At 46.5% G+C, this 22947-nt stretch overlaps 1 protein-coding gene across 6 annotated transcripts in view; it reads left to right on the top strand.

Moving 5' to 3' along the window:
• mbnl3 (muscleblind-like splicing regulator 3) overlaps positions 1 to 22947 on the top strand; it is a 91878-nt gene that overhangs the window by 27015 nt on the left and 41916 nt on the right. For all 6 annotated transcript variants that reach the window (XM_031789784.1, XM_031789786.1, XM_031789785.1 and 3 more), the window contains exons 2-3: positions 7263 to 7540; positions 8112 to 8866. In XM_031789784.1, coding sequence (XP_031645644.1) covers positions 8684 to 8866 — 183 coding nt within the window. In that variant the 5' untranslated portion in view covers positions 7263 to 7540; positions 8112 to 8683. The remainder of the gene's footprint in view (positions 1 to 7262; positions 7541 to 8111; positions 8867 to 22947) is intronic.

Raw genomic sequence — 22947 nt, 5'->3', positions numbered from 1 at the left:
CCTCCCCCCTTTACTACTCCCCTCTTTACTCCTCTCCTCTTTACTCCTCCCCTCTACTCCTCTCCTCTTTTCTCCTCTCCTCTTTACTCCTCTCCTCTTTACTCCTCTCCTCTTTACTCCTCCCCTCTTTACTCATCTCCTCTTTACTCCTCCCCTCTTTACTCATCTCCTCTTTACTCCTCCCCTCTTTACTCATCTCCTCTTTACTCCTCCCCTCTTTTCTCCTCTCCTCTACTCCTCTCCTCTTTACTCCTCTCCTCTTTACTCCTCTCTCCTCTTTTCTCCTCTCTCCTCTTTACTCATCTCCTCTTTACTCCTCTCCTCTTTACTCCTCCCCTCTTTACTCCTCCCCTCTTTACTCCTCCCCTCTTTACTCCTCTTTACTCCTCTCCTCTTTACTCCTCCCCTCTACTCCTCTCCTCTTTACTCCTCCCCTCTTTACTCCTCTCCTCTCCTCTTTACTCCTCCCCTCTTTACTCCTCTCCTCTTTACTCCTCTCCTCTTTACTCCTCTCCTCTTTACTCCTCTCCTCTTTACTCCTCTCCTCTTTACTCCTCCCCTCTTTACTCCTCCCCTCTTTACTCCTCCCCTCTTTACTCCTCCCCTCTTTACTCCTCCCCTCTTTACTCCTCTCCTCTTTACTCCTCCCCTCTTTACTCCTCTCCTCTCCTCTTTACTCCTCCCCTCTTTACTCATCTCCTCTTTACTCCTCCCCTCTTTACTCATCTCCTCTTTACTCCTCCCCTCTTTTCTCCTCTCCTCTACTCCTCTCCTCTTTACTCCTCTCCTCTTTACTCCTCTCTCCTCTTTTCTCCTCTCTCCTCTTTACTCATCTCCTCTTTACTCCTCTCCTCTTTACTCCTCCCCTCTTTACTCCTCCCCTCTTTACTCCTCCCCTCTTTACTCCTCTTTACTCCTCTCCTCTTTACTCCTCCCCTCTACTCCTCTCCTCTTTACTCCTCCCCTCTTTACTCCTCTCCTCTCCTCTTTACTCCTCTCCTCTTTACTCCTCTCCTCTTTACTCCTCCCCTCTTTACTCCTCTCCTCCCCTCTTTACTCCTCCCCTCTTTACTCCTCCCCTCTTTACTCCTCCCCTCTTTACTCCTCTCCTCTTTACTCCTCCCCTCTTTACTCCTCCCCTCTTTACTCCTCCCCTCTTTACTCCTCTTTACTCCTCTCCTCTTTACTCCTCCCCTCTACTCCTCTCCTCTTTACTCCTCCCCTCTTTACTCCTCTCCTCTCCTCTTTACTCCTCTCCTCTTTACTCTCTCCTCTTTACTCCTCTCCTCTTTACTCATCCCCTCTTTACTCCTCCCCTCTTTACTCCTCCCCTCTTTACTCCTCCCCTCTTTACTCCTCTCCTCTTTACTCCTCTCCTCTTTACTCCTCCCCTCTTTACTCCTCTCCTCTTTACTCCTCCCCTCTTTACTCCTCCCCTCTTTACTCCTCCCCTCTTTACTCCTCTCCTCTCCTCTTTACTCCTCTCCTCTTTACTCCTCCCCTCTTTACTCCTCTCCTCTCCTCTTTACTCCTCCCCTCTTTACTCCTCTCCTCTTTACTCCTCTCCTCTCCTCTTTACTCCTCTCCTCTTTACTCCTCTCCTCTTTACTCCTCCCCTCTTTACTCCTCTCCTCCCCCTCTTTACTCCTCCCCTCTTTACTCCTCTCCTCTTTACTCCTCCCCTCTTTACTCCTCTCCTCTTTACTCCTCCCCTCTTTACTCCTCTCCTCCCCTCTTACTCCTCTCCTCCCCTCTTTACTCCTCCCCTCTTTACTCCTCCCCTCTTTACTCCTCCCCTCTTTACTCCTCTCCTCTTTACTCCTCCCCTCTTTACTCCTCTCCTCTTTACTCCTCCCCTCTTTACTCCTCCCCTCTTTACTCCTCTCCTCTTTACTGCTTTCCACCCTTTCTCCTCTCTCCATTTCTTATTTTCTCCTGTTTTCTCCTGCTCTGCAGCGCCTCACTCCTCACAATCACTCAGCCGCTGGAGCAATTAGACCTCAATTCAAATTCAGACTTGTAGTAATGCTATCTGCATTTATACAGCATGCTGCTGGAAAGGGCTTGGATATGTGGCTTATGTACTTATGTTCAATTATTCAACACTGTTGTCCTGATTAGTCCCCTGGTGTGCTGGCTGGGTGAATTGAGGGAATCATGAGCCCAGTCAGTGGCTGCTATTTTAGATGTGGCACCAACTCCAGACTTGTCTGGTACTGAAGGTATAGTTCGTTCTCTGCTTTACTGTACTCCGTTACTTCATTTGCTTATGGATGAATAATATCCATCACAGAGTCACAGAGTACCTTCTGTTCCTGCTTCAAGAAGATTGTCTGCAGTATGGATCCTGAATGAATGCCGTTGTGAGTGGGCCAGAGCCAGTGTCCACCCTAACTGCCTATCAACTGCTCAGGTGGAAACTGTGCAGCCGTTCGGTGTCTATTGCGGAAAGCCAGCCAGGGAGCAGTCAAGAGTCAGCTCGTGTACCCTTTCTGTTGTGGGTTTTGATGATGTTGGTTGCAGCGTTGCTGAGCAAGGATGCATGCACCCTGAGGGAGGTAGGTGTGGAAACACTGCGTAAGCAGGGGCTCCTGACTGTGGCTGACATGGGCCTGAATGCAGGATAGGGAGAGACAGGCCAGCAGGATGAGAGGTGGAGGAGGAGGAGGGGGAGACAGACCAGCAGGATGAGAGGTGGAGGAGGAGGAGGGGGAGACAGACCAGCAGGATGAGAGGTGGAGGAGGAGAAGGGAGAGACAGACCAGCAGGATGAGAGGTGGAGGAGGAGAAGGGAGAGACAGACCAGCAGGATGAGAGGTGGAGGGAGAGACAGACCAGCAGGATGAGAGGTGGAGGAGGAGAAGGGAGAGACAGACCAGCAGGATGAGAGGGAGGAGGAGGAGAGAGACCAGCAGGATGAGAGGAGGGGGAGACAGACCAGCAGGATGAGATTTGGAGGAGGGAGAGACATCACCAGCAGAATGACAGGTGAAGGAGGTGGAGGGAGAGACAGACCAGCAGGATGAGAGGGGGAGGAGGAGGAGGGAGAGACAGACCAGCAGGATGGGAGGAGGGAAAGACAGACCAGCAGGATGAGATGTGGAAGAGGAGGGGGAGGCAGACCAGCAGGATGAGAGGAGGAGGAGGAGGAGGGAGAGAGACCAGCAGGATGAGAGGTGGAGGAGGAGTGAGAGACAGACCAGCAAGATGAGAGGTAGAGGAGCAGGAGGGAGAGACAGAAAAGCAGGATGAGAGGTGGAGGAGGAGGAGGAGGGAGAGACAGACCAGCAGGATGAGAGGTGGAGGAGGAGGGAGAGAGACCAGCAGGATGAGAGGTGGAGGAGGAGTGAGAGACAGACCAGCAGGATGAGAGGTAGAGGCGGAGGAGGGAGAGAGAGACCAGCAGGATGAGAGGAGGAGGGAGAGACAGACCAGCAGGATGAGAGGTGGAGGAGGAGGGAGAGACAGACCAGCAGGATGAGAGGTGGAGGAGGAGGGAGAGAGACCAGCAGGATGAGAGGTGGAGGAGGGAGAGGGGTAGAGACAGCCATGCATGCCTAAGCAATCAATCTTACCCTCTCATCTCTCAAACCTTTTTTTGCGGATGTGTGCCTTTGTTCTTGTATCTGAAGGTGTTTTAATACTGCAGTGGTTCTAAATCAGAGTCACACCAAGTGTTTCTTTGTAGCAGTGGTGGAAAGGTACCCAATTATCATACTTGAATAAAAGTAAAGATACTTAAATAGAAAATGACTCAAGTAAAAGTGAAAGTTACGCAGTAAACTACTACTTGAGTAAAAGTCTAACAGTATTTGGTTTTAAATATACTTAAGTATCAAAAGTAAATCTAATTGCTGAAATATACATATGTATCAAAAGTAAAAGTATAAATAATTAAAAAATCATTATATTAAGCAAACTAGACAGACCCATTTTCTTGTTTTTGTAATTTATGGATAGCTAGGGGCACACTCCAACACTTCAACACTCAGACATCATTTACAAACAAAGCATGTGTGTTTAGTGAGTCCGCCAGATCAGAGTCAGTAGGGATGACCATGGATGTTCTCTTGATAAGTGTGTGAATGGACCATTTTCCTGTCCTGCTAAGCATTCAGAATGTAACGAGTACTTCTGGGTGTCACTTCTCACCACTGCTCTGTAGTATTAAACAAATCTACTTTGAAACAAAAGTATGCATCTCATAAACATGGTTATGGGTGTAAAAAAAAGAAGACTGTTGTACCATGTCAGATATAGAGTTGACAATTATTCTATTTTTAGTTTGCAGCCCAATTTTAGAACATAGAAACTCCAGATTTTTGTCTGGTCTTTAAAAATAATGTTGATTTAATTATGAAATTGCAAAAAATATCAATAACATTCCACCCATGAGGCCACTAGAGGGCGGTTTGATCATTTGTCTGCAGGAAAGTACTGCAATTGGAGAGCTTGGGACTATAAGACATAGCCATGTTCTATTCCATGTTCTCTACCTATACAGTACTCTAAGTACCCCCGATTTATATTGATAAGTTCAAAAGAATACAAGATAAAAACACCATTCAAACCAATGAGGGTTCTGAACTTTAAAGCCAATTATCTCAGAATCATCTTTTTGCAGATAGAAGCTTGTAGTCCCAAGCTCTCGAATGTCCATCTCTCCCCATTCTCTCTCTTCTCCCCATTCTCTCTCTTCTCTCTCTCTCTCACTCTCTCCCCCTCCCTCCACCACAGGACTCTCCTAATGGGCTTTCTGTCTGCGCACTCTCATACACACAGAGACACTCTCATATACACAGACACTCATACACACAGAGACACTCTCATACACACACAGACACTCTCATACACACAGAGACACTCTCATACACACAGAGACACTCTCATACACACAGAGACACTCTCATACACACAGAGACACTCTCATACACACAGAGACACTCTCATACACACAGAGACACTCTCATACACACAGACACTCTCATACACACAGAGACACTCTCATACACACATAGACACCCTCCCACTGCTCCTTCCATCTGTGTCTGTCGCTATGTGACATGCGGACTGATAATATCTGCCCCAATCCCTTCTCCTTTCTTTTCACCTCTCTTTTATTCCTGTCTCCTTCCTGTTATGTTTTCACCTCTCTTTTATTCCTGTCTCCTTCCTGTTATGTTTTCACCTCTCTTTTATTCCTGTCTCCTTCCTGTTATGTTTTCACCTCTCTTTTATTCCTGTCTCCTTCCTGTTATGTTTTCACCTCTCTTTTATTCCTGTCTCCTTCATGTTATGTTTTCACCTCTCTTTTATTCCTGCCTCCTTCCTGTTATGTTTTCACCTCTCTTTTATTCCTGTCTCCTTCATGTTATGTTTTCACCTCTCATGTCTACAGTCAACCATGGTACACGTTCTGGTTAATAGTTCCCAATGTTTGCACAGTGTCGCTCATTGACTTATGGTGTGGGTTACTTATTAGGATGTACCCCTTATTTATCAAGTCATTCACTATTAATGACTATACACTGAGGGTACAAAACATTAAGCTTCCTAGTACACCCACCCCCCACTTTTGCCCTCAGAATAGCCTCAATTCATTGGGGCATGGACTCTACAAGGTGTCGAAAGACAATCACTTTCACCAGATTTTGTCCTTGTTATATTAAGCCCCCCATCCCTCGCTCACACTTAACCCTGCCTTACCACACCTCACTGGGAGAAATACAGAAAGAAGCTCTGCTATCATCCTCTCACATCCCTCTCTTTCTCCCTCTCTGGAAGTCAGACACTGCAGTGATGCCCTCGGTTTGAGCAGGACACAGGTGCACACACACTTCAGAGTGAGAGAAAGAGAGGACTTTAGAGTCAGACATTCTTTATTCTCCTCTTTAAATCCTGGCATGGGGCGGCAGGTATCCTAGTGGTTAGAGCATTAGACCAGTAAATGAAAGGTTGCTAGATCAAATCCCGAGCCGACAAGGTAAAAATCTGTCGTTCTGCCCCTGAACAAGGCAGTTAACCCACTGTTCCTAGGTAAATAAGAATGCATTTTTAACTGACTTGCCTAGTTAAATAAAGGTAAAAAAAAAATGAGGCTCAGACTTGACAGGCTGTGCCAGAGGAAAGAGGCAGGCAGGGAGGGAGGAACAAGGATGGATGGGGTGAGGTCGATATGTAACCTCTATCCTCATTGGCAAGCCACTTTCTTTGCCTGCCTGCAAGGCTCAAGCTGATTGGCTGTGGCCTCACTGCAGCTACAGTTGTGGAGAAATGCTCTTTCTCCCTTTTCCTCATCACTCCCTTCCCCTCTATATATTCATAACTGTCTGCGACGGCAGCAGACAGACTGCTGGTGGGGATCGGCAGTTTCAGCCGGCCAGCCTGTGGCGGTTCAAGGATACTCATTTTCAGCACACATCGCAGCATGATTCATGTCAAGTTGGTCAATTACATTCAGCTCTGCAAAGCTCATGTGACTTAAAGGGACATCTCTTTCTTGCTAGATTTCTCTTCGTTCCCTCCCTCTTTCTCCCTCTCTCTATCACTCAATCCATCCTTCCCATTATCCCTCCCTCTCTCTATCGCTCCCTTTATCCCTCCCTCTCTCTATCGCTCCCTTTATCCCTCCCTCTCTCTATCACTCTCTCTATCACTCCCTCTATCACTCCCTCCCTCCCTCTATCCCTCTGTCCCTCTCTCTATCACTCCCTCCATCCTTCCCATTATCCCTCCCTCTCTCTATCGCTCCCTTTATCCCTCCCTCTCTCTATCACTCCCTTTATCCCTCCCTCTCTCTATCACTCCCTCCATCCTTCCCATTATCCCTCCCTCTCTCTATCACTCCCTTTATCCCTCCCTCTCTCTCACTCCCTCCATCCTTCCCATTATCCCCCCTCCTTCACTCCCTCCCTTTATCCCTCCCTCTATCCCTCCCTCTACCTCCTTGTATCTCTTAATTAAGACATTGCTTGTCCTTTCCTGTGCATTGCAGCCTCCCTACTAGCCTCCCTACTAGCCTCCCTCTCCGTCTGCTCTGCTCTATCTGTGTGTCTCTCTTTCACCTCATGACCTCATCACCCAGTTAGACTCTAGGTTTCTGTTGTAAGTTGACAGTGTAGGTTGGATTCTAATGCAGTTATATTCTACATTCAGGATACCTGCTTTTCCTGGAACCCTTTTCTGCAATTGATTTTTTATTTTATTATTTTAAACCGACTGCTGACTAATTTTGATCATCTGTCTCTTCTTGCAACCTAAAGACAGGTTTTTACGGCAGGGGCAGCCACATGAAGAGGTCAATAAAGAGGATGATGAAGACGGAAGGATAAACGACAAGAGACAGCCAGGGAAGGAAGAAACGCGGAGAAGGAGGGATGAGAAAGAGACTAAAATAAGAGGAGGAAGTGGAATTCCAAAGTGCCTAAGAAGACTGTGAGTGGGTGCCTGACGTTCTGGTCTGGAGTGTTTGGCTGGCTGGTGGCCTGCTGCCTCTGTGTACTGCTGCTGTCTGCACAGGACAGGCTCCTGGCCCTGCTAGGTGAGAGTAGAGCAAAGCACAGCACTGTGTGTGTGTTTATTTGTGTGTGTTTGGCCTTGAATGAGGCTATATGTGACCCTGACAGCCAGAGAGTCATTCCGTCCTGCTGCTGATCTTCAATCCGCCCACCTCCCCCCAGCCTCCACCTCCCCCCAGCCTCCACCTGCCCCCAGCCTCCACCTCCCCCCCAGCCTCCACCTCCCCCAGCCTCCACCTGCCCCCAGCCTCCACCTGCCCCCAGCCTCCACCTGCCCCCAGCCTCCACCTGCCCCCAGCCTCCACCTGCCCCCAGCCTCCACCTCCCCCCAGCCTCCACCTCCCCCCAGCCTCCACCTCCCCCCAGCCTCCACCTGCCCCCAGCCTCCACCTCCCCCCAGCCTCCACCTCCCCCCAGCCTCCACCTCCCCCCAGCCTCCACCTCCCCCCAGCCTCCACCTGCCCCCAGCCTCCACCTCCCCCCAGCCTCCACCTCCCCCCAGCCTCCACCTCCCCCCAGCCTCCACCTCGTCATCAATACAAGGACACTGGTCGATAAGCTTCTGCTTTTTTATCTTTCCCTTTTTCTAAACAGCCTGACCAGCCATACTAAACGCTACAGAAGCCGTGTCACAGTTCTGGATATTTGGGGTGGTTTTGGGGTTTCTGTCTGAAGAATGGAGTGACCAGCACGCGCAAGACAGAGACAGACAGACTGACGGACATAAGAAGAGGAAGCTGTCATTGGAAGGCCTCTCTCTAGGACAATGCATGTCTGAACTATATATCTCAGCATGCCAGAGTAAGATCCCCAAATTTCGTCCTTTTTCTATGAGACAGAGCTGGCCTCTGCTCACCTCTATCTCTGAGAACTCATCCCATCGTCAGTGGATCAGGGATCTGCACCGTACCCAAGAAAATCCACTACTCCAGCCTCCATACCCAGAAACTCAAAGTCATTTCAAAGGACCAGCTTATTCATTGTATCCAGTATAACTAAGTCTTTCATTTAATTTCACGCACTCATCTCCTCTTGTCTTGCCAAGGAGTTTCCAATTTATTTTCGTCTGCATCAGGGCTTTTTGTTTGTGCACTAAGTCCCGATTGTGTCCATCCCTAGACCCTACTCCTTTATCCACTTGCCCCTTCTTGTCCCGAGGGGCTGTAATGGCAGTCAATATGGGAAGTATGGCCATGGGCCGGGACACTAAGTGGTTGACCCTAGAGGTGTGTCGAGAGTTTCAGAGGGGTACCTGCTCCCGCTCGGACGCTGAGTGTAAGTTCGCCCACCCAGCCAGGAGCTGCCACGTGGACAATGGCAGAGTCATCGCCTGCTTCGACTCACTCAAGGTAACAGTCAGCATCACAAACAACACACACATACACACCTACACACACACACACACACACACACAGCAGGCACTGTCTGACAATAAGGTAAGGGAAAACACTCTCTCTCTCAGACACACACCACACAACCAACCTGTAAATCGTTTTTGAAATTCATCAACTAGCCTACTAAGGGATTAGTAATAGACAATAGTTTTTACGTTTTGTGAATGAGTTTACAAAACATGAAGAATACCTGTTCTTTCCATGACATAGACTGACCATGTCAATTCAGGTGAGAGCTATGATCCCTTATTGATGCCCCTTGTTAAATCCACTTCAATCAATGTAGATGAAGGGGAGGAGACAGGTTAAAGAAGGATTTTTTAAGCCTTGAGACAATTGAGACATGGATTGTGTATGTGCCATTCAGACGGTGAATGGGCAAGACAAAAGATTGAAGTGCCTTTGAATTGGGTTTGGTAGTAGGTGACAGGCGCACCGGTTTGAGTGTGTCAAGAACTGCAACGTTGCTGGGGTTTTAACGCTCAACAGTTTCCCATGTGTATTAAGAATGGTCCACCACCCAAAGGACATACAGCCAACTTGACACAACTGTGGTAGGCATTGGAGTCAACATGGGCCAGCATCCCTGTGGAACGCTTTTAAGTCCTTGTAGAGTTCATGCCTCAATGAATTGAGGCTGTTCTGAGGGCAAAAGAGGTTGCAACTCAATATTAGGAAAGTGTTCCTAATGTTTTTTACACTCAGTGTATATTATATTGGACCTGTGAAGAGGGAGTTGACTTATAAGCTGTTTTAAAAGATTTGTCAAGACCAGGAACTGTTCAACCACACCCACCCTCTGAGCCTTTCTCCTTGCTATCTATGAATCAGTTCTGAGGTAGAGCTGGGACGATAAACCAAACATTATCGACAACGATCATACTGATCACTTATCCCTGGCATTTTCTTGATATTGTTCATTACGATAAGTAGCCTATACTAGAGAAATGTGAAGTTTGAAGTGAAATGAGTTTGCTAATATGGGTGATTGTTAATAGAACAATTGATGGGTAGTAGTAGTTTAAAATATCATTTAAAAAGTCCACAATGTTATAAACATATCTCTATTTTTAGCATTATCGCATCAATTCAGGTAATTTATCCCATTACTCTGTACTGCTGACTAGCTGTCCCTCTACTCTCTACTGCTGACTAGCTGTCCCTCTAGTCTGTACTGCTGACTAGCTGTCCCTCTACTCTGTACTGCTGACTAGCTGTCCCTTTACTCTGTACTGCTGACTAGCTGTCCCTCTACTCTCTACTGCTGACTAGCTATCCCTCTACTCTGTACTGCTGACTAGCTGTCCCTTTACTCTGTACTGCTGACTAGCTGTCCCTTTACTCTGTACTGCTGACTCCGTGTCCCTTTACTCTGTACTGCTGACTAGCTGTCCCTCTAGTCTGTACTGCTGACTAGCTGTCCCTCTACTCTGTACTGCTGACTAGCTGTCCCTCTACTCTGTACTGCTGACTAGCTGTCCCTCTACTCTGTACTGCTGACTAGCTGTCCCTCTACTCTCTACTGCTGACTAGCTGTCCCTCTAGTCTGTACTGCTGACTAGCTGTCCCTCTACTCTGTACTGCTGACTAGCTGTCCCTTTACTCTGTACTGCTGACTAGCTGTCCCTCTACTCTGTACTGCTGACTAGCTGTCCCTTTACTCTGTACTGCTGACTAGCTGTCCCTCTACTCTGTACTGCTGACTAGCTGTCCCATTACTCTGTACTGCTGACTAGCTGTTCCTCTGCTGATGTGGCCCTGCCCCTGTACACAGAACCACTGCAGCTTCTCCCTGTGGCCCCTCTCACCTCCTCCCAGAGACAGCAGCTCTACCACAGACAGACACACACCATTAACCACACAGTTCAGATGCAGCTATTTCGGGTGGATAGCCTTAGCACTGTGACTAGGCTTTGTAAATATAGTTTGTGTGTGTGTGTGTTGTGTGTCTACTTGTTTGTGTGTATGTGTGTCTATCCAGCATCCCCTGCAGAAAGAGAGAGACCCAGACAAGGGGTTCTCTGTCTGAGTGCAGCTGCTGTCTCCCCGTTTATTGAGTTAGAATGTATTATTCAGCCATTTTTCTGTGTTATGTCTTCCAGAGCAGGAGAGGGAGATGGAGGGAGGGAGAGAGAGAGAGCAGCCTAGCAACAGCGCAGGAGTGCCTATCCATTGGACAGTTCAGTTTGATCTCTGTGAGTGGCTGTTTTTAGCACAGAGCAACAGCCTGCTTTCTGTATCGGTTGTATTGAGGGTTAAGAGAAGCAAGGTGTTTTTTTAGTGTCAGAGGTGATCATGTGGTGCGTGAAAGGCAGTGAGTTGGCTGCCTGTCTGAGGTTGTAGGGTCACTGCAGCGTTGCTTAAAGAAAGTGTTTATGTGAGAGACAACGGACGGTCAACATGGCTCTCTCTTTATCAAAAGTCACACACACACCTCCGTCCTGTTTAAATGTTTCTCTCCAGTCCTCACTAAGGACATATTGATTGTACAACAGTGTAGCTCCACAGACTTTGTTTTTCTCACTTTTACTTATTCACTTTAAAGAACAAGGAAACAAGTTATGTCCCCACTCGTGATATGCCTCTATTCATCCTTCCCTTCTCTCTCATTCTCTCTCATTCCCTCTCCCTCCTTTCCTCCTCTCTCCTTCCCTCCTCTCTCCTTCCCTGCTCTCGCCTTCCCCCTCCCAATGCTGCTAATTTATGGATTTATCTTTTAATGGCTTCCTCACTGTCCCCTCCATATCTAACATATTCTCTGCAGTCCTCTCCTCTCCTACTGCTCCCCCATTAGCCCTGTCTGTCTGGCCAGGCTGACTGTCAACCTGTTGGGGGAAGGGAGGCATTAAACCTCGTAACAATGTCAACCCATTTTGAAATTATGATCATAGTGACTACCACATCTACTTGCTGGTTTAAACCATTTGGAGACTAAATGCATTCAGGAGTCAGAGCTTGTTTGGATGACGTAATTGTCTAGCATGCGGACAAGCATGAGCAGCAGCGCAAGATGGCTGAGAGATTTTTCCCCCTCTGTAGTCCAGATCAAGTTTTTAGTCAGAGAAGTCTAGTCTTTGCTGTAAATGCTTTCTTAGCATGTTTTGTTTAATGTAGATACTACATGTTGTCATCCTTGTATAGGTTGAATGCCCATCTCTCCCTTTCTCCCTCCTTTCCTCTCCCCTCTTTCCCCCTTAGCCCCCCCTCCCTCCCTCCCTCCCTCCCTCCCTCCCTCCCTCCCTCCCTCCCTCCCTCCCTCCCTCCCTCCCTCCCTCCCTCCCTCCCTCCCTCTCTGTCTCTCCTGTGCAGCACAGATGGTACTGTACAAGGAGGGACTTCCTCCCTGTTTTTTAGTGTGTTGCCATGGCTACCTTAGAAGGATTTTCCTGACCCAATATATTTTACTTGACATTACTTTTCATTTCTTTCTCCTCATGTTTTCCCTCTAATCCTGTCTTTCTGTTCCCCCTCTCATCCTGTCTTTCTGTTTCTCCTCTCATCCTGTCTTTCTGTTTCTCCTCTCATCCTGTCTTTCTGTTCCCCCTCTCCACCTGTCTTTCTGTTTCTCCTCTCCACCTGTCTTTCTGTTTCTCCTCTCCACCCGTCTTTCTGTTTCTCCTCTCATCCTGTCTTTCTGTTTCTCCTCTCCACCTGTCTTTCTGTTTCTCCTCTCCACCTGTCTTTCTGTTTCTCCTCTCCTCCTGTCTTTCTGTTTCTCCTCTCATCCTGTCTTTCTGTTTCTCCTCTCCTCTTGTCTTTCTGTTTCTCCTCTCCACCTGTCTTTCTGTTTCTCCTCTCATCCTGTCTTTCTGTTTCTCCTCTCATCCTGTCTTTCTGTTCCCCCTCTCCACCTGTCTTTCTGTTTCTCCTCTCATCCTGTCTTTCTGTTTCTCCTCTCATCCTGTCTTTCTGTTCCCCCTCTCCACCTGTCTTTCTGTTTCTCCTCTCCACCTGTCTTTCTGTTCCCCCTCTCCACCTGTCTTTCTATTTCTCCTCTCTACCTGTCTTTCTGTTTCTCCTCTCATCCTGTCTTTCTGTTCCCCCTCTCATCCTGTCTTTCTGTTCCCCCTCTCATCCTGTCTTTCTGTTTCTCCTCTCATCCTGTCTTTCTGTTTCTCCTCTCATCCTGTCTTTCTGTTTCTCCTCTCATCCTGTCTTTCTGTTCCCCCTCTCCACCTGTCTTTCTGTTTCTCCTCTCATCCTGTCTTTCTGTTTCTCCTCTCATCCTGTCTTTCTGTTTCTCCTCTCATCCTGTCTTTCTGTTCCCCCTCTCTACCTGTCTTTCTGTTTCTCCTCTCATCCTGTCTTTCTGTTTCTCCTCTCCTCCTGTCTTTCTGTTTCTCCTCTCCTCCTGTCTTTCTGTTTCTCCTCTCCTCCTGTCTTTCTGTTTCTCCTCTCATCCTGTCTTTCTGTTTCTCCTCTCCTCCTGTCTTTCTGTTTCTCCTCTCCTCTTGTCTTTCTGTTTCTCCTCTCATCCTGTCTTTCTGTTTCTCCTCTCCTCCTGTCTTTATGTTTCTCCTCTCATCCTGTCTTTCTGTTTCTCCTCTCCACCTGTCTTTCTGTTTCTCCTCTCTACCTGTCTTTCTGTTTCTCCTCTCTACCTGTCTTTCTGTTTCTCCTCTCCACCTGTCTTTCTGTTTCTCCTCTCCACCTGACTTTCTGTTTCTCCTCTCCTCCTGTCTTTCTGTTTCTCATCTCCTCCTGTCTTTCTGTTTCTCCTCTCATCCTGTCTTTCTGTTTCTCCTCTCATCCTGTCTTTCTGTTTCTCCTCTCCACCTGTCTTTCTGTTTCTCCTCTCCTCCTGTCTTTCTGTTTCTCATCTCCTCCTGTCTTTCTGTTTCTCCTCTCATCCTGTCTTTCTGTTTCTCCTCTCCACCTGTCTTTCTGTTTCTCCTCTCATCCTGTCTTTCTGTTTCTCCTCTCCACCTGTCTTTCTGTTTCTCCTCTCCACCTGTCTTTCTGTTCTCCTCTCCACCTGTCTTTCTGTTTTCTCCTCTCATCCTGTCTTTCTGTTTCTCCTCTCCACCTGTCTTTCTGTTTCTCCTCTCTACCTGTCTTTCTGTTTCTCCTCTCCACCTGTCTTTCTGTTTCTCCTCTCCTCCTGTCTTTCTGTTTCTCCTATCCACCTGTCTTTCTGTTTCTCCTCTCCACCTGTCTTTCTGTTTCTCCTCTCATCCTGTCTTTCTGTTTCTCCTCTCCACCTGTCTTTCTGTTTCTCCTCTCATCCTGTCTTTCTGTTTCTCCTCTCCACCTGTCTTTCTGTTTCTCCGCTCATCCTGTCTTTCTGTTTCTCCTGTCCACCTGTCTTTCTGTTTCTCCTCTCATCCTGTCTTTCTGTTTCTCATATCCACCTGTCTTTCTGTTTCTCCTCTCTACCTGTCTTTCTGTTTCTCCTATCCACCTGTCTTTCTGTTTCTCCTCTCCACCTGTCTTTCTGTTTCTCCTCTCTACCTGTCTTTCTGTTTCTCCTCTCCACCTGTCTTTCTGTTTCTCCTCTCCACCTGTCTTTCTGTTTCTCCTCTCTACCTGTCTTTCTGTTTCTCCTCTCATCCTGTCTTTCTGTTTCTCCTCTCCACCTGTCTTTCTGTTTCTCCTCTCCACCTGTCTTTCTGTTTCTCCTCTCATCCTGTCTTTCTGTTTCTCCTCTCATCCTGTCTTTCTGTTTCTCCTCTCCACCTGTCTTTCTGTTTCTCCTCTCATCCTGTCTTTCTGTTTCTCCTCTCATCCTGTCTTTCTGTTTCTCCTCTCATCCTGTCTTTCTGTTTCTCCTCTCATCCTGTCTTTCTGTTTCTCCTCTCATCCTGTCTTTCTGTTTCTCCTCTCCTCCTGTCTTTCTTTTTCTCCTCTCCACCTGTCTTTCTGTTTCTCCTCTCATCCTGTCTTTCTGTTTCTCCTCTCATCCTGTCTTTCTGTTTCTCCTCTCATCCTGTCTTTCTGTTTCTCCTCTCATCCTGTCTTTCTGTTTCTCCTCTCCACCTGTCTTTCTGTTTCTCCTCTCATCCTGTCTTTCTGTTTCTCCTCTCATCCTGTCTTTCTGTTTCTCCTTTCATCCTGTCTTTCTGTTTCTCCTCTCCTCCTGTCTTTCTGTTTCTCCTCTCCACCTGTCTTTCTGTTTCTCCTCTCCTCCTGTCTTTCTGTTTCTCCTCTCCTCCTGTCTTTCTGTTTCTCCTCTCCACCTGTCTTTCTGTTTCTCCTCTCATCCTGTCTTTCTGTTTCTCCTCTCATCCTGTCTTTCTGTTTCTCCTCTCATCCTGTCTTTCTGTTTCTCCTCTCCACCTGTCTTTCTGTTTCTCCTCTCTACCTGTCTTTCTGTTTCTCCTCTCCTCCTGTCTTTCTGTTTCTCCTCTCCTCCTGTCTTTCGGTTCTCCTCTCATCCTGTCTTTCTGTTTCTCCTCTCATCCTGTCTTTCTGTTTCTCCTCTCATCCTGTCTTTCTGTTTCTCCTCTCCACCTGTCTTTCTGTTTCTCCTCTCTACCTGTCTTTCTGTTTCTCCTCTCATCCTGTCTTTCTGTTTCTCCTCTCATCCTGTCTTTCTGTTTCTCCTCTCTACCTGTCTTCTGTTTCTCCGTTTCTTCTCCTCTCATCCTGTCTTTCTGTTTCTCCTCTCATCCTGTCTTTCTGTTTCTCCTCTCATCCTGTCTTTCTGTTTCTCCTCTCATCCTGTCTTTCTGTTTCTCCTCTCATCCTGTCTTTCTGTTTCTCCTCTCATCCTGTCTTTCTGTTTCTCCTCTCCTCCTGTCTTTCTGTTTCTCCTCTCTACCTGTCTTTCTGTTTCTCCTCTCTACCTGTCTTTCTGTTTCTCCTCTCTACCTGTCTTTCTGTTTCTCCTCTCTACCTGTCTTTCTGTTTCTCCTCTCTACCTGTCTTTCTGTTTCTCCTCTCCTCCTGTCTTTCTGTTTCTCCTCTCATCCTGTCTTTCTGTTTCTCCTCTCCTCCTGTCTTTCTGTTTCTCCTCTCTCTCTCTTTTGACTTATTCCGCAAGATCAGAAATGTAAGCAGCTCAGATCTGCACTGTGTGTTGTACTGTACAGTAGGTAGAGCTGGGATCATTAGAGAGATGAGATGATCCATTAATAGGTCAGATAGGGGTGGGCTTTTCTATCACCTCATAGTTTAGGTTAGTTAGTTTACCAACCTGATAATGTTATGATAATAAAACATGTATTTTACCTTTATTTTACCAGGTAAGACCCATTGAGGTATAAAAAAAAGAATTACAGAAAAATACTAAATACACACAAAAGACAAAGTGTCAATTGAAGATTAGAAACAACTGCAGTTATCACACAGTGTTGCTGATCAGAGTCTTAAAAACAGGCAAGGACACTAACTCCCTTAACTTGAATATAATTTGAAGCATGTTCCGGGATGGAAGGGCATTATGGGAAAAAATATTATTTCCCCATCTCAGTTCTAGCCTTAGGTACAGACAAGGACAACAGCGACGGTGAACGAAGACTATATTGAGTGACTGATCTGGTCAGTAAGGAACAGAGATATAAAGGGAGCTGTCCATCAATGCTTTGGACACAAAAGTGTATCAGTGCTTTTGCCCCCTGGTGGAGGGAGAGGTCCATTGCACCATAGCATACATCTGTATGTACACCAAGGGGCTAAAGCACTGATACACTTTGGTGTTCAAACTCACAGGGATTTGTGCCTGAAATAGAAACCCAATTCCAACTTCGGTTTCTTGGTCAAGTTTATTTTTTTTACATTTTTATTTAACACATCATGGTAGCAACACAACATAACAACAACATGGTAGCAACACAACATGGTAGCAGCACAAAACATGGTACAAACATTATTGGGCACAGACAACAGCAAAAAGGGCAAGAAGGTAGAGACAACAATACATCACACAAAGCAGCCACAACTGTCAGTAAGAGTGTCCATGATTGAGTCTTTGAATGAAGAGATAAAACTGTCCAGTTTGAGTGTTTGTTGCTGCTCGTTCCAGTCGCTAGCTGCCGCGAACTGAAAAGAGGAGCGACCCAGGGATGTGTGTGCTTTGGGACCTTTAACAGAACCTTTAACAGAATGTGACTGGCAGAACGGGTGTATGTGGAGGATGAGGGCTGCAGTAGGTATCTCAGATAGGGGGGAGTGAGGCCTAAGAGGGTTTTATAAATAAGCATCAACCAGGGGGTCTTGCGACGGGTATACAGAGATGACCAGTTTGCAGAGTAGTATTGAGTGCAGTGAAGTGTCCAATAAGGAACATTGGTGGCAAATCTAATGGCCGAATGGTAAAGAACATCTAGCCGCTCGAGAGCACCCTTACCTGCCAATCGATAAATTATGTCTCCGTATTCTAGCATGGGTAGGACGGTCATCTGAATCAGGGTTAGTTTGGCAGCTGGGGTGAAAGAGGAATGATTATGATAGAGGAAACCAAGTCTAGATTTAACTTTAGCCTGCAGATTTGATATGTGCTAAGAGGACAGTCTACCGTCTAACCTTACTCCCAAGTACTTGTATGAGGTGACTACCTCAAGCTCTAAACCCTCAGAGGTAGTAATCACACCGGTGGGGAGAGGGGCATTCTTGCTACCAAACCACATGACCTTTGTTTTAGAGTTGTTCAGAACAAGGTTAAGGACAGAGAAAGCTTTTTGGATACTAAGAAAGCTTTATTGTAGAGCATTTAACACAAAATCCGGGGAGGGGCCAGCTGAGTATAAGACTGTATCATCTTCGTATAAATGGATGAGAGCGCTTCCTACTGCTTGTGCTATGTTGTTGATGTAAATTGAGAAGAGCGTGGGGCCTAGGGTTGAGCCTTGGGGTACTCCCTTGGTGACAGGCAGTGGCTGAGACAGCAGATGTTTTGACTTTATACTCTGCACTTTTTGAGAGAGGTAGTTAGGAAACCAGGCCAAAGACCCCGCAGAGACAGCAATACTCCTTATCCGGCCCACAAGAATGGAATGGTCTACCGTATCAAAAACCAAGTAAATAAAAATAGCAGCACAACATTTCTTAGAATCAAGGGTAATGGTGACATCATTGAGGACCTTATGGTTGCAGTGACACATCCATAACCTAAGTGGAAACCATATTGCAAACGAAGAGAATACTATAGATATCAAGAAAGCCAGTGAGTTGATTATTGACAAGTTTTTCCAACACTTTTGATAAACAGAGCAAAATAGAAATATGCCTATAACAGTTAGGATCAGTTTGGTCTCGCCCTTTAAATAAAGGATGCCCAGTGGCTGCCTTCCAAGCAATGGGAACCTCTCTAGAGAGGAGAGACAGGTTTGGCGATGATAGGGGCAGCAACCTTAAAGAAGAAAGCGTCTAAACCATCTGGCCCAGATGTTTTTGTTGGGGTCAAGTTTAAGGAGCTCCTTTAGCACCTCGGACTCAGTGACCGCCTGCAGGGAGAAACTTTGTAGCAGGGCAGGGGAAAAAGAGGGAGCAGCATCAGGGATAGTCGCATTAGAAAGGGTGGGAGATGAGGAAATGTTGGACTGGCAAGGAAGCATGGCTGAGTCAAATAGGAATCCTGACTTAATGAAGTGGTGATTAAAGAGCTCAGCCATGTCCTTCTTGTCAGTAACAACCACATATTCAACATTAAGGGACATGGGCAGCTGTGAGGGGGATGGTTTATTCTTCAGAACTGTTTAAAGCTGCTGTTTAAACCCATATTCCAGAACTTCTTGGGGTTAGACCCACAGAGAGAACTGTTCCTTAAAGTAACTAACTTTGGCCTTCCGGATAGCCCGAATGCACTTATTTCTCATTTGCCTGAATGAGAGCCAGTCAGCCTGAGTATCAATGTGCTGTTTAAAATTGAGCTTTTCATCTAACCAAATTCCAAGATACTTATAGGAGTTGACCCTATCAATTTGCTGGCCTTTTATTGTTAAAATCTGCAAGTGACTCCATCTTTAGATGCGTAGAATAAATAATTGTGTCATCAGCATACAGATGGAGATTTGCAGTCAGAGGTCTTCCCTATATCAAGTATGTGCAGTGTAAAAAGGATCAGACCTAAAATTGAGCCCCGGCGAACTCTTTTGTAAGCCTTCGAAAATCTGATTTCATACCCTCCTGTGCTACACACTGTGTTCTGTCAGAAAGGTAGTTCTGGCACCAATCCCATGCATCAACACTTAAACCAACCTTTTTTCATCTATGCAACAGCAGGGCATGGTCAACAGTCAACAGTGTCCAAGGCCTTCGATACGTCCATAATGAGCTCTCATTACTGACATCCCTGAAAAAGCTTGCCCTCTCTAGTGTGTGTGCGTGTGTGTATTAATGTGGTTGTCTATATACAGTATGCCTTTACTGTATGTTTTTCAGTGATATATAATGTTCTGTGAACAATCCCCTGGGTGGTGATATATATAATGTTCTGTGAACAACCCCCTGGGTGGTGATATATATAATGTTCTGTGAACAACCCCCTGGGTGGTGATATGTATAATGTTCTGTGAACAACCCCCTGGGTGGTGATATATATAATGTGGTGATATGTATAATGTTCTGTGAACAACCCCCTGGGTGGTGATATATATAATGTTCTGTGAACAACCCCCTGGGTGGTGATATATATATATAATGTTCTGTGAACAACCCCCTGGGTGGTGATATATATAATGTTCTGTGAACAACCCCCTGGGTGGTGATATATATAATGTTCTGTGAACAACCCCCTGGGTGGTGATATATATAATGTTCTGTGAACAACCCCCTGGGTGGTGATATATATATATAATGTTCTGTGAACAACCCCCTGGGTGGTGATATATATAATGTTCTGTGAACAACCCCCTGGGTGGTGATATATATAATGTTCTGTGAACAACCCCCTGGGTGGTGAAATATATAATGTTCTGTGAACAACCCCCTGGGTGGTGATATATATAATGCTCTGTGAACAACCCCCTGGGTGGTGATATATAATGTTCTGTGAACCCCCTGGGTGGTGATATATATAATGTTCTGAGAAGATGGAAAGAGGAGTCACAGGCTACTTAAAGAAGTGGCTCGGAGTTCCACGATGCCTTACCACCATCGGCCTCTATGGAGATGGTGTCCTCAAGCTGCCCCTCACCAGTCTAACAGAGGAATTCAAGTGTTCAAAAACCAGGCTCCAGATGACACTGAATGAATCTCGAGACCCAGTGGTGAGCAACAACGCGCCGACCTTGGCAACTGGGCGCAAATGGAGGCCAGGAAAAGCAGTCCAGGAGGCAACAGCAGCCCTCAGACATGCTGACATTGTGGGTTATGTTTAGCAAGGGAGAGGAGGCCTTGGGCTAACTAGCCGTGCTGCTTGGAGTAAGGCTACTGCACCAGAGCGGCGGAAGATGGTAGTGCAGGAAGTACGCCATCAGGAGGAGGCTGCAAGGTGGGCCAAGGCAGTCTCTCTTTCCAAACAGGGACAGTGGACTCGATGGGACAGTGTGGAGAAGAGGAAGATCAGCTGGAAGGATCTGTGGGCCATGGAAGCGAGGCGGTTGAGCTTTTCCATCAGAGCAACATATGACGTCCTTCCAACTCCAGTTAATCTTCACCAATGGTATGGTGAAGATCCGGACTGTGCCCTCTGTTCCATGCCAGCCAACCTCAGGCACATTCTCACGGGGTGTAAAACAAGCCTCACCCAAGGACGCTACACTTGGCGTCACAACCAAGTCCTTAAAAACCTTGCGTCCGCCCTGGAGGACAAGCGAGCTGCCACCAACTCCCTACCACCCCCAGCAGCATCACACCCCTTACGGACAAACTTTGTCCGCGAAGGGGCTAAACCACAGAAGCGCAGCTCGACACCATTAGAGTGAGACCAGCTGCGCTTGGCCCGCGACTGGAAAATGCTAGCTGACATTGGCCGGCAACTTGTGTTTCCTCCGGAGATCGCAACCACCACCCTAAGACCTGACATGGTGCTCTGGTCCCGTTCGCTCAAGAAGGTCTTCATCATTGAGCTCACAGTACCCTGGGAGGACTCAGTAGATGAGGCTTATCTAGATCTATGCCGATCTAGCTGCCGAAGCACGGCATCATGGCTGGAACTCAGAAGTCCAGAAGTGCAAGTTCTCCGACTTAAAAAGATGAGAGAGGCCTGTAATTTTCATCATAGGTACACTTCAACTAAGAAGAGGACTGGCCACCCCACATAGCCTGGTTCCTCTCTAGGTTTCTTCCTAGGTTTTGGCCTTTCTAGGGAGTTTTTCCTAGCCACCGTGCTTCTACACCTGCATTGCTTGCTGTTTGGGGTTTTAGGCTGGGTTTCTGTACAGCACTTTGAGATATCAGCTGATGTACGAAGGGCTATATAAATAAATTTGATTTGATTTGATTTTGAACTATGACAGACAAAATGAGGGAAACAAATCCAGAAAATCACATTGTAGGATTTTTTATGAATTTATTTGCAAATTATGGTGGAAAATAAATATTTGGTCAATAACAAAAGTTTATCTCAATGCTTTGTTATATACCCTTTGTTGGCAATGACAGAGGTCAAATATTTTCTGTAAGTCTTCACAAGGTTTTCACACACTGTTGCTGGTATTTTGGCTCATTCTTCCATGCAGATCTCCTCTAGAACAGTGATGTTTTGGGGCTGTTGCTGGGCAACACGGACTTTCAACTCCCTCCAAAGATTTTCTATGGGGTTGAGATCTGGAGACTGGCTAGGCCACTCCAGGACCTTGAAATGCTTCTTACGAAGCCACTCATTCGTTGCCCGGGCGGTGTGTTTGGGATCATTGTCATGCTGAAAGACCGAGCCACGTTTCATCTTCAATGCCCTTGCTGATGGAATGAGGTTTTCACTCAAAATCTCACGATACATGGCCCCATTCATTCTTTCCTTTACATGGATCAGTCGTCCTGGTCCCTTTGCAGAAAAACAGCCCCAAAGCATGATGTTTCCACCCCCATGCTTCACAGTAGGCATGGGGTTCTTTGGATGCAACTCAGCATTCTTTGTCCTCCAAACACAACGAGTTGAGTTTTTACCAAAAAGTTCTATTTTGGTTTCATCTGACCATATGACATTCTCCCAATCTTCTTCTGGATCATCCAAATGCCCCTTAGCAAACCTCAGAAGGGCCTGGACATGTACTGGCTTAAGCAGGGGGACACGTCTGGCAATGCGGGATTTGAGTCCCTGGCGGCGTAGTGTGTTACTGATGGTAGGCTTTGTTACTTTGGTCCCAGCTCTCTGCAGGTCATTCACTAGGTCCCCCCGTGTGGTTCTGGGATTTTTGCTCACCGTTCTTGTGATCATTTTGATCCCACGGGGTGAGATCTTGCGTGGAGCCCCAGATCGAGGGAGATTATCAGTGGTCTTGTATGTCTTCCATTTCCTAATAATTGCTCCCACATTTGATTTCTTCAAACCAAGCTGCTTACCTATTGCAGATTCAGTCTTCCCAGCCTGGTGCAGGTCTACAATTTTGTTTCTGGTGTCCTTTGACAGATCTTTGGTCTTGGCCATAGTGGAGTTTGGAGTGTGACTGTTTGAGGTTGTGGACAGGTGTCTTTTATACTGATACCAAGTTCAAACAGGTGCCATTAATACCAGGTAACGAGTGGAAGACAGAGGAGCCTCTTAAAGAAGAAGTTACAGGTCTGTGAGAGCCAGAAATCTTGCTTGTTTGTAGGTGACCAAATACTTATTTTCCACCATAATTTGCAAACAATGTGATTTTCTGGATTCTGGATTTTTTTTCTGGATTTTTTTCTCATTTTGTCTGTCATAGTTGAAGTGTACCTATGATGAAAATTACAGGCCTCTCTCATCTTTTTAAGTGCGAGAACTTGCACAATTGGTGGCTGACTAAATACTTTTTGGCCCCACTGTATATATAATGCTCTGTGAACAACCCCATCGGTGGTTATATACAGGCATTCAGCAAGTATTCAGACCCCTTGACTTTTTCAACATTTTGTTACGTTTCAGCCTTATCCAAGAATTGATTGAATAAAACAAATGCCTCATCGATCTACACACAAAACCCCATAATGAAAAACCAAAAGCAGGTTAAAATAAAATAAATACCTTA

Source organism: Oncorhynchus kisutch, linkage group LG15, assembly GCF_002021735.2.
Source record: "Oncorhynchus kisutch isolate 150728-3 linkage group LG15, Okis_V2, whole genome shotgun sequence".
Classification (NCBI taxonomy): Eukaryota; Metazoa; Chordata; class Actinopteri; order Salmoniformes; family Salmonidae; genus Oncorhynchus; species Oncorhynchus kisutch.
Note: the sequence above shows the minus strand (reverse complement) of the source record. Positions and strands in the feature narration are given on the sequence as shown.